The 12,221-nt window shown below is 42.3% G+C and overlaps 1 protein-coding gene across 1 annotated transcript in view; it reads right to left on the bottom strand.

Moving 5' to 3' along the window:
- Positions 1 to 9,075: 9,075 nt before the first annotated feature.
- Positions 9,076 to 12,221, bottom strand: part of LOC119412158 (caM kinase-like vesicle-associated protein) — an 81,478-nt gene continuing 78,332 nt past the window's right edge. The window contains exons 6-11 of the mRNA XM_037679135.1: positions 11,960 to 12,080; positions 11,799 to 11,874; positions 11,498 to 11,634; positions 11,251 to 11,329; positions 9,557 to 9,644; positions 9,076 to 9,417 (exon numbers count right to left, since the gene is read on the bottom strand). Of these exons, the coding sequence (XP_037535063.1) occupies positions 9,076 to 9,417; positions 9,557 to 9,644; positions 11,251 to 11,329; positions 11,498 to 11,634; positions 11,799 to 11,874; positions 11,960 to 12,080 (843 nt within the window). The remainder of the gene's footprint in view (positions 9,418 to 9,556; positions 9,645 to 11,250; positions 11,330 to 11,497; positions 11,635 to 11,798; positions 11,875 to 11,959; positions 12,081 to 12,221) is intronic.

The raw sequence follows: 12,221 nt of genomic DNA, 5'->3' as shown, positions 1-12,221 counted from the left end.
TATATATATATATATATATATATATATATATATATATATACATGAGGCTGCACCTGTAGATTAATCAGGTTTGCAGACGTTTAATGATGTTCCATAAAATGCTGCTTGGAGTAAATTCACTAAGGGTTCTGTGAGTGCTGGTCCACCAGGGGGCTGCATCAGCCCTCATCTCACTGGCTGTACAAGAGGTTAGACTGGATTCCAACATACATCATGGTTTCTGCTTTCTTCTAATGACTAAACTTGACAATCAATCCTACTTAATTTAAGATCACCACATTTAGCTCCTTGTTTTGTTTTTGCTTGTTTAAAAGGATCCTGGACTTGTTGGAACATGACACATTATCTGATAGACATTTGCTTTTGTTAAAAAAAAAAAACAGGAAACAGGAACAATACTGCATTTTTTTTTTTTTTATTAAAATTTTTTAAATGATTGTCACACCAATATTGCCATGTTTACGTTGCAATGCGTTTTGGGTAATGGACAGAGACAGGTTGGCTCATCCATCTTTAACGTTCATTTTGGATTATGTCATTCTAGAATGCACTGACGCAGAAAAATGCTGAAATGACTTGGCTTGCAATTGAAAATAAAGGCTGAACGGATGAAGTTGGACAGAAGAGCTGATGTTTATGCAGCTTATGAGAAAGCTTTGCTGCAAAGAGCTCTGCCACATGTTATTTGCGACAAGCATCTGATCCAAAACACATTTTTTGATCTATTTGAAAGAGCTGCATTACCAATCCTATATTAAATATATAAAGGTGGATTTGAGTCAGCGTTGTTCTGGAGCCAATGTAAAGTGGGACTTTTAATGTCAAGTAAATGCACTTGGAACAGAGCTGATTAGTTTGTTCTTAATTTCAGTTGGCACTTAAACCAGTACACAGTGCCCATCGATAATTTTATGATTTTTAGATTGGAGTAAGCCTCTCAATGAGCAGGTTACCCTGGTTCAGATCCTGGTCCATGGTCCTTTCTGGGTGGAGTTTGCATGTTCTCTTCATGCAAGAAGCGGGTAAAGATAATGGATGGATGGATGGATAGATTAGAGTAAAGTCAGTACAGATCAGATAAAAAAAAAAATTGTGAAACCATTTTCAAGAAATCTCGAAAGGTGGCAATGCAGCTACTGCCTGAAATGCCAATACACATAATCTTTGTTCATTTTTTAAAGCTCAGTTAATTTGACTTCGTTGATGATCTGAGCTGACTAAATGCCAATGTTTTGATGTACAGGTACAAACTGTAAAGAAACCAAGATCAGAAGAAATCTTAAAACTGCTGTCAGTAGCTCATCAAAGTCAATATAGAAACTCTTAAGACGGGAAGACAGAGAGAATGTAAACAGCAAACTGTCATACAAGTCTTTTTTTTATCTGGATTGTAAATTGAAGAAGCATCTGTTTACTCCATTATAAATTTTTAAAGACAAAAAAAGCCTTCATCATATTTTAAAGAGAAATTGCTGAGCTCAGGTACAGTGAGAGTCAGTGTCAATTCAAATGTGCACAGTTTGAATTCTTTGCCAAATTTTTAGGAATGTTTAGGCAACTTGGTGGTAGAGGTGGTTAGAGATGTAGGACATCAGCACATTTAAAGTTTAACATTTTGTGGAAACATCATAAAACCTAAATTATAACTTAAAAACCAACTGAATATGCCTCCTTGAATATCCACCTTATTGTGGTGGAGGAGTTTGTGCACCTGAATGATCCTAGGAGCTATGCTGTCTGGGGCAATTTTAATTGCCCCTGGTAGGGTCTCCCAAGGCAGATTGGTTCAAGGTGACAGTCCAGACAAAGAGCGATTCAGAAGACTTGTATGGACAAAAGAAAACTAGGAACTCTGTTCCTTGCCCGAACGTGGGTTAGTGGGGCCCCACCCTGGAGCCAGACCTGGGGGAGGGGCTCGTCGGTAAGCACCTGGTGACCGGGTCTCTACCCATGGAGTCTGGTCGAACTCAACCCGCATGAGCAACATGGGTTTGCCTTCCTGTGGGCCCACCACCTGCAGGAGGGGCCATATGAGTCCAGTGCATGATGCCATGGGCAGTGGCCAAAGGTGGGGACCTTGGCGCTCTGACCCTGGCTTACCAAAGCTGGCTCTTGGGACATGGAATGTAACCGCTCTGGTGGGGAAGGAGCCTGAACTTGTGCATGAGGTTGAGAGGTACCGACTAGATATAGGTGGACTCACCTTGATGCACAGCATGGCCTCTGGAACCAATCTTCTTGAGGGGCTGGACCTTATTCCATTCTGGAGTTACCCTTGGTGAGGGGCGCTGAGCTGGCGTGGGTCTACTTGTTGCCCCTTGAATTGGTGCCTGTGTATTGGAGTTTTCCCTTGCAGATGAGAGGGTAGATTCCCTATGTCTTTGGGTTGGGGGATGGGGTCCGACTGTTGTTTGTGCCTATGTGCCAAAAGACAGTTCAGAGTATTCAACCTATATGGAGTCCTTGGCTGGGGTGCTAGAAGGTGCACCAGCTGGGGACTCCTTTATTCTGCTGGGGGACTTCAATGCCCATGTGGGTGATGACAGTGTAACCTGGAGGGGTGTGATTGGGAGGACCTGATCTGATCTGATCTGAACTCGAGCAGTGTTCTGTTATTGGACTTCTGTGCTAGTCATAGTTTGTCCTTCACAAACACCATGTTTGAACATAAGGGTGTCCATAAGTGCACTTGGCACCATGACGCCCTAGGTCGTAGATCAATGATTTACTTTGTAGTCATGTCATCTGATTTGCGGCCATTTGTTTTGGCTACTTGGGTGAACAGAGGAGCTGAACTCTCAACTGATCACCACCTGGTAGTGAATTGGGTCAGAAAGCAGAGGAAAATGCCAGACAGACTCAGTAGACCCAAATGTGTAGTGAGGGTTTGCTGGGAATGCCTGGCAGATAAAGCCATCAGAAATATTTTCAACTCACACCTCCGGGAGAGCTTTAACTGCATCCCACTGAGGCAGGAGACATTAAGTCTGAGTGGGCCATGTTCCGTGATACAATTGTTGAAGTGGCTGTCTTGAGCTGTGACCGCAAGGTTGTTGGTGATTCTCACATTGGCCATTCTCAAACTTGGTGTTGGACACCCCCGCTTGGCTGTCAAGCTGAAGAAGGAGTCCTATTGGTCCTTGTTGGCTGGTGGGTCTCCAGAGGCAGTTGAGGAATACCAGAGGGCCAACTGGTCTACAGCCTTGGCTGTTGCTGAGGCAAAAGCTTGAATGTGGGAGGAGTTTGGTGAGGCCTTGGATGAAGATTCTCGGTCAGCTCCGAGGAGATTCTGGCAAACCATTAGGTAGCTGAGGAGGGGAAAGGAGCTCTTTACTAACACTGTGTTCAGTGAAGGTGGGGTGCTGTTGACCTCAACCAGTGACGTCATGGAAGGTGGAAGGGATACTTCTCGGATGTTCTCAATCCCACTGGCACGTCTTCCATGGAGGAAGCTGAGTCGGAGAACTTCGGGGTTGGTCTGTGCATAACCGTGGCTGAGATCACCGAGGTAGTTATAAAGTTACGTGGCAGCAGGGTTCCTAAGGTGGATTAGATTTGCTCTGATTTCCTTAAGGCTCTGGATGTTGTAGGGCTGTCTTGGTTGACACGCCTTTGCAACCTTGCCTGGACATTGGGGGCAGTGACACTAGATTGGCAGACTGGGGTGATGGTTCCCCTCTTCAAAAAGGGGGACTGGAGGGTGTGCTCCAATTACAGGGTCATCACTCTCCTTAGCCTCCCTGGTAAGGTCTATTCAGGGATACTGGAAAAGCAAGTCCGATCGTTGGTCGAACCTCTGATCCAGGAGGAACAATGAAGGTTCCATCCTGGCCATAGAACACTGGATCAGCTCTTTACCCTCACTAGGGTCCTTGAGGGGTCTTGGGAGTTTGCCCATCCAGTCTACATGAGTTTTGTGGACTTGGAGAAGGCATTCGACTATGTTCCTCTCAGGTTACACCGTAAGGGGTGCTCAACGAGTATGAGATTGAGGGCGTGTTGTTATGGGCTTTTCAATCCCCATACAAGTGGTGCAAGAGTTTGATTTGCATTGCTGGTAGTAAGTCGAACCCCTTCAGGGTGAGAGTTGGACTCTGCCAGGGCTGCTCACTGTCACCGATTCTGTTCATAACTTTTATGGACAGAATTTCTTGGTGCAGCCAGGGGGCGGAGGGATTCCAGTTCGGTGGCCTCAGGATTCCATCTCTGTTCTTTGCAGATGATGTGTTATTGTTGGCATCATCGTGCCGTGATCTACACCTCTCATTGGAGTGGTTCGTAGCGAGTGTGAAATGGCTGGGATGAGAATCAGCACCTCCAAATCTGAGGCCATGGTCCTCAACTGAAAATGGGTGGAGTGCTCTCTTCAGGTCGAGTATGAGGTTCTGCCTCAAGTGAAGGAGTTCAAGTATTTAGGGGGTTTGTTCACAAGTGAAGAAAGATTGGAGCGTTATATTGATAGAGCAGTTTGGAGCATCATCTGCAATATTGCAGACTCTGTACCGGTCTATTGTGGTGAAGAGGGAGCTGAGCTGTAAACAAAGCTCTCTGTTTACCGGTCAGTCCATGTTCCTACCGTAACCTATGGTCATGAGCTCTGGGTAGTGACCAAAAGAATGAGATCGCAGATACAGGCGGTTGAAATGAGTTTCTTCCACAGGGTAGCTGGACTCTCCCTTAGAAACGGGTGAGAAGTTCAATTATCCGGGAGAAACTTGGAGTAGAACCGCTGCTCTTCCACATCGAGAGGAGCCAGCTGAGGTGGTTCGGGCATCTGTAAGGTTGTTCCCTGGGTGCCTCCCTAGGGAGGTGCTTCGGGCATGTCCGACTGGGAGAAGACCGCAGGGAAAACCCAGGTCACGCTGGAGAGACTGTCTCTCGGTTGGCCTGTGAACGCCTTGGAATCCTCCCAGAAGAGCTGGAAGAGGTGGCTGTGGAAAATGTCTGGGCCTCCCTGCTTAAGCTGTTGCCCCTGCGACCCAACTTTAGAACAAGCAGAAGATGATGGATGGATGGATGGATTAAATATGCCAGTTTCATCATGTGATGTCAAATTGTGAAGTATACCTGACATCTAAAACTTCAGATAGGGCAGGTTTTTTTTCATTAATTTTTTTTGCATTTCCATGTTGACATATTTTTGCTGTTTTCCTTCTTGGGTTTTTCCAAACTTGGGGGGTGAGGGGTGTTTCTCATCCAACCAACCGACTAAAAACATCATTTTTATTTACATGCTTCTCTATGCAGGATGGTGGGGATCATCTTCGGGCCAAAGGATGAGCGGTGGGGTACACCCTGGACAGTTCTGGAAGGAGTTGCAAATGCAAAATTGTGATGGAAACTGAAGATTGAACATTAAACAGCTGTAAGGTTGCTTCAGTACTTTTTACATTAGTTCCCTTAACAAAAACATTATTAGAAACAAAGAAAACCCAAGACAACATTATGTGCAAGTTTTCTTTTTCCAACTATTTTTGTATTTCTGCCCAACTGCAAAACGTTACTAGTTTAGCCTTATTAGAGTCTGTTGAGCTCACAGTATGAAACATGTTTTCTATTTCCTGTAACGCTTGCTTTTCCTTTCGGCAAGGATAGACTGATTAATGGTCTTTCATCTCTAGTTGAAACAGAAAACTGACCCTTTCCTCATCCAAACACTCTTAATGAAGCCATCCAAAGGCACAAGGACAGACTCAAGTTGCCGTGAGCAATGGTCGCTGTATAGATGGTAACATACCTTTGCACAATGGCCATGAAACAGAAAAGCTTCCAAAAGGAGGCCCCTTTAAGCCCTTGAGGGTCTTGATGGTGATCTCTCTCTGCATTATTATTCCACTGTGATGCAATTCAGGCATCCTGGAAAGTATCACCAAATGGCACTGCTGGGACTTTTCGAAACACGAGTTCACACCCCACAAGGATGGCTGCTAAGCTTGTGCTAATTGAGCGAGTGTAACACAGATGCTCTCCTCCGGGTTGGGGGGAGAAGCAGAGTGTGATGACGCAGGCTGTTTCCCACATTCTCTCAAAATAATTTGCACGGGTTTAAAAGAACCTACTCACCCTCTGTCCTCTGACTGTCTGTTTGAAAATAAGAGCAGATGTCACATGAATAAACAGTTTTATTACCGATAAAGTCATCAACTCAGTCAGGGGAGGGGGGGGGGGGGGTTACATTACAGAGCTTACAAATGCAGGACCGAACCTGCAGGTGAGCGCTGGTCCTGGAAAACGTTACATCAACAAACACATTTGAGTGTGTGGCAAAATGAACAGATATGAGATCATAAATACAACAAGGACGATATTGGGGAGGAAAAATACATAATTTCAAAATGTAACACGATTAATCGACCACTTAATCTGCTCCTAAAAATCTTTCTGAATAAACCTTTTATTAAGGCTCAAATTTAAAACAAGTTTGAGGGTAAATAAAAGTCTAAACTCAAAATGAAACTTGTAAATCATAAAATGCATATTATTGTTAAATTTACATGCGTTTACAGTTCCTGACAGCCAATCGGATCATTTCAGACAAAGCAGCTGTGTATATTTCATGACTTTCTACAGTTCAATTATTAAATTTGTCCTGACAGTCTGGCTGCTGTCTTTATGTGACCGGAGAAGAAAAAAATCATAATTTTAGTGTGTCAGAACAGGCCGCCCACACAGCCACCTACACACACACAGACACACATTTATTTATTGGACAGCCACCGTATGTTGGAAGCTGTGTGTGTCAGTGGCCCAGATGTGCCTGACAGGAGGCAAAAACTACAGAGTTCTAATGAAGGTTGTGTGGACTGCATCAAGAAGACACAAGGAATCACAGTTTCTGCAGCCAGTCAAATATTGCTCAATATCTGGGTAGTGTTATTACAGAGATCTCAACCTGTGGCACATTATTACAGCTCCATGCATTCAGTGACTGGATAAGATCAGCTGTTCATCAAGTATACACTCAAAATGTACTGGAACAAAAAACTGATTGTACAACCGAAAGCAAAATTAATAAAAGTTAATAAACAATTCAGATTGAATGTCAATCGTGCATTGATGCTTCAGCTTTATACACTTGACAACTCCAAAGGGATATTTCTGCCATTTCAAATTTGGATTCTGTGGAAAAGATAGAAACAATTAATGTATGTTACATAAATAAAATAAAACCTGTTTGACTGGCTTTATAAGCTAACGGATAGTTCAAAAGCAGCCTAAAGTGGATTGCTGCCATCTTAAAACAACTCAAATCTCAAAAATGTCACAGCGGTCCATGTCATTGCTAAAAGACCTTTAAACCACTATTAATTTCCTATCGTTTGCTTATTTATAAGGAGTTTAGTGATTATTTGCAAGCACAAAGAGCAACAGCAGAAAACTGCAGAACAATCTGCTCTGGGAATGGGTTTGCTCGAACAAATCATTATTAGCTCACGAATACAGTCCAATTTCAAATTTCAAAACAAATCTTTAAATAACTCCAACTTTCACAATTTTATTCCAGCTACCACAAACATAAATATTTAAACGTTTACATTGTCAGTTTCACTTTGCACAACTATTTTAGCTGAAATATGATGAAATCCCTGCCAGGCCGGAGGCTACAGACATGTTGCTCCTCACTGCTGCTGCAAGTTGCACTTGCAATAAGCCATAACATTTGGTTACTATGTAATGTGTGACAGACCTATAAAGTTTTGTGAGATGCTGTTTTCTTGAACCACATTTTTTTATTTGTTGTTTTAAGACAACAAGAATGCATTTAGGTTTTTAGCTGTACTCAGACCAGCTGTTAGCTTATCAGTCTTGTGAAACTACAATTGTTTTATAAAGTGAAAATATTCATAAAGCTACAACAATAAGTTATATTTCCATAACATTTACACAAAACAACTTGTAAATGGCTGGAAAATCCCATTGTTTAAAACCTGTACATAGCACAAAGCTTAAATAATGTTCGTCTTCCCTCAGAGTCTGTATATAGTTGGGAAATGCATGCTTTGTTTTTACATGAGTGGCATCCGAGTACAAACAGGATTAAATCAGAGTAAACACAGCAGACCTATACAGCAGGAAACAAAAATCTGTTGTGAGCTGGATGGAGGTGCTATGGCAACTCATAAAAAAGGCTACAACTAAAACTGGATGCTGTGGAATGAAATCTGTCTTTAGCTTGTCTTACTTATGTTAACGACACAAGCTTTCAAAGAATGGCGTTGCTTTAAGAACATTTGTATCAACAAGGCTTGCACAAGATGTGTGAGCGCTGTGGACGACTACAAGCTAAAGTTGGCAGCGACACATCTTTATCCATTTAGTTTGAGAGTGTCAAATGAACAGCAGAAAGTGAGGATGCATGCTGCTTCAGCTACTTCTACAAACATCTCTATGTACAGAACTGTTGCACTTACAGAAAGCAGATTGTTTCCTGAGCATTCTTAGCAGAGGAGCATCGTGTTTGAGTGTGAAGTTCAAAATACTGAACTGGGCGACAAAAGGAAAAAGAACATCTCAGTCACCAGTCTCGGCATTGTTTAATGCACAGTAAGTGTTGGTAGATAGGAAGCAGTTCTCATGTGAGAGGAATTGTAACCTTTACCTCCGTATGTGTGAGCCAACTAGTCTTTATAACAAGTAACAAAACTTCTCTGACAGTTAAAACTCTCCAAAGCTGTTTCATTCAAATGTAATCAAAAGCCTTTTCAGCACAGTTCTGTCTTTCTTTCTCCTCTTTGCACAAAGTGAGAAGACAGACAGATGACTTCAACTGGGATCCAAAAGTTTGACAGTAAATCTTGTTTTTCCCCTGAAGCTCAGGTTTTTGAAGTGAGACTTGTTTTTTATATATATTTATATATAATTACAGGATTACAGGATCTGTGAAATTATATTCAAAAATAAAGCAAATGCAGTGCAATGCTTCAAACAGGTTGCACCCGGCCTTCATGAGATGATGCTGCAAGTGAGAAAGAAGCAGAGTCAGTGTCACCATGCCAGCAGCTAATGTACAGTGCAGGAGTCGTGGGGACTGCAGAGGCCACACAGGAGCGGTGGAGCTGGGGGGGAGGGGGGGCTTCAACCCTGCTCGTTCATTGCCTCTGCAGCTGCATGAAGTGCAGCAGGAGCTTCACCGTTGCACCGTGATGTGGCCTCAGCTCCCTGCGGATCCGGATTCAGCCGCTGTGGCTCCTCAGCTGAGGGTGGAGCCGGACGACTTGCTTCTCCTCCAGCCAACAGCTCTGTTGCAGCTGCCTGGGTGCCCTCGAGCAGAGCGGCGGATGATGGCACAGTGGAGTCAGTGGCAGCCTGTGGAGCTGCAGGGTCTGCTGGGGAGCCCACTGCAGGGCCAGTGGACCTTGACTCGCTCTGTTCAGGTACCCTTAGTCTCTTCATGATGGTGGTGACTCGCACAGCTTTCTGAGGCAGGACAGCAATAAAAGTGAGGTGAAATATGAATATTTGCATGACGCTATCCATATACTAAATACAGTATGAGAAAGCTACAAAAGCTGTTTGAAGACACCAAAACTTACAGAAAGAGAACAAAGAGTCATACCTTCCATTTAGCCCTAGCAAAGTTCTTCTCTATCTGTGCACATACATGTTCCTTGATGTTCTTATCTGAAGCTGCACCACCGGAGATCCTGTGGTGTAAAGAACAAAGTAGAAAGTACAACTTAAGGGAATATTTTGACCATTTTGGAGCAGTTCTTTGTGTGAAACGTATAAAAAATAACTTGTTGCAGATAGTATTTTGAACAAGATTAGAACACAGAAATAGAGTTTACATTTGAGCTAACGGCTAACCTGGTGCATCTACGACCAAAGTGCCTTGGTGCTAACTTAAAACACCTTCATATGTGATTTTATTCATGTCTATATCAATGTCACTTTCCATTGATTATTTATATGGGGTTCTGCTATTTATTGCAAGTGAAAAAAGCAGCAGCATCTTCAGGAGAGTGGTGTAGTGTTTTCATTTCTATCAGGGGTCATGTGCATCATGTCAGACTTCTGCCAAACAGCACACGGTGGCTTAAGTGTTTTTATACAGTATTTGTCATCTGCATAAACTGCTATAAAATTGTGACGAATGGAGTTGTTTTAAGATGGCTAGACAGTTAACAGCTAATTGAAATGGTTCAAACAATCCACTTTCAAGAGAGATTTTGCACAGCCCCCCCCCCCCCCCCCCCACACCAAAAAAATAAATAAAAAAATTCAAGCTTAAGTTTTTTTTTAAGTGCTTCTAAAAGGTATTCACTCCCTTGGATGTTTTATGCTTTCACTGTTATCATAAATCAGTTATGGTCAATATAAATTCCTTTATTTATTTTTTTTACAAGAGGAAACCCTCTTCATTGTCAAAGTGAAATTGAATTTCTACAAAATGATATTTTAAAACATGTTTTAATGAAAAATACATGAGTGTTTAAATATTCACCCCCTTTAAAGTCATTGTCCTAATTCAACTCAGAGAAATAATTATTGAAAAATACAAAATTCAAGGGATGGATACAAAAGGTCCTACACATCACCAGGAATTCTGTTAAATTCATCATCAAGATATGGAAGGAATAGGAGGATGCCGAAGATGTTTATATATTTGGATTTATGATAGCAGAGTTTCTGCTTTTTGGTATCGGTGGGGCTCAGTTTGATCAACTTTTGAAGAAGACATCAGCAGCAGTTTCGGCCACGACAAAGCTTCTGAGGTTTGATTTGTGCTACGAGTACTCAAAATCAGCTGTTTTACGAGCTCAACTTTAAGATGGAGGCTATTTGTAAGAATTGCAGGCCACCTGCGGCTTCTAAGACTTGCCAGCATGTTGGGATTGACCTTGAGGAGGGCTCATAACACGGAGCAGTGGAGTGGAATACCCATTAATTTGGCCATTTTGGCCCAGGAACGTTCCAGCAGGACTCAAGGCTGACAAGAAAAACAGTCTGCCTGAAGAAAATCAACCATCGTGGCTTATCTGAATCTGACTCCCCCGTTTGGCCTCAGATACAAGCCGAAAAGGCTTTGTCTATTGCACCCCCCCCCCCCCCCCCGCATCCAACCCCCACCTCCCTGAGAACTTCTGTGCAGGCTTATCAGAACTGCCAGCTGAACAACAACAAAACTTTTGCTTTGTAAAATATTTTAAATATTAAATTGTCTGCTCTTCTGATCATGTTAGTGCACTCTGATCACTGGGTTCTAATTTATATAAAGGCTGCACAATAAATCAAAGCTCTGCTCCCTACCATTCATGGTTTATAGCTTCCTGAGCTGTCAGTCTCTGGTCTTGATCCACCTCCATCAAACGAGCTACCAGATTCTTGGCTGTCAGAGAAAAATCAGAGAGGAAACTCAGCAAGAAAGGCTTTACTTCCTTGATGGATGACAACATAAATATGACCGGTTTAAAACGTCAAAGGGAAAAAGAAAAGAAAGTTTTCCCAGATTTGAAATGTTTCCTGTTTCTTTACAGCAACTTTGATGTAAAAGCACCTGAATCAGAGATCTCATCCCAGTACGGTGAGTCAAACTCATAATCGCCTGCGAGAATCTTTCGGAACAGGTTCTTGTCATGGTTTTCATAATCATCATCATCCGTTTCATCATAGAAAGGAGGGTTGCCTGACAGACTGAATAAAAAAAAAAATAAAACAAAAGACATGAACAAATCTAGATTTGAACACATAGTGATGCATAGACATACAATCAGCATGTCCAGAAATGTTTTTACATGCAATGCTTTTGAAATGTCCTCCATCTTATAATATTTTTTTAATTATTTTTTCTGACTTACAGTATGTACATAATGACACCTGTTGCCCAGCAGTCCACTGGTCTGCCATACCGCTGTCTGCCAACCACCTCAGGAGCTACACAAGAAAATAAATAAAACGTTATCAACAGAGTGAAAGATGTTGCCACGTTTCATATTTTTTACTGTTTTATTATTCTCACCCAAGTATTCTGGGGTCCCACAGGGATCTTTGATTAGTCCGTTCTCCAGCTTAGCAAGATGGAAGTCACTGATGACTATTTTGGAGTGCTTTAGGCGGTTGTAGTACACCAAGTTCTCCAACTAGGGAAATGACATTGACACAATGATAACACCACATGTACTGTAACTCAAAATGTCATGGTGTATATCTATTAAGGCTACCCTTTATATCTAAAAAAGTTCAATCTGGTCCTCTGGACATTCTATATATTATACATATAT

Source organism: Nematolebias whitei, chromosome 7 (assembly GCF_014905685.2).
Source record: "Nematolebias whitei isolate Nwh7 chromosome 7, NemWhi1, whole genome shotgun sequence".
NCBI classification, from domain to species: Eukaryota; Metazoa; Chordata; class Actinopteri; order Cyprinodontiformes; family Rivulidae; genus Nematolebias; species Nematolebias whitei.
This window is presented reverse-complemented; position numbering and strand designations above follow the sequence as displayed.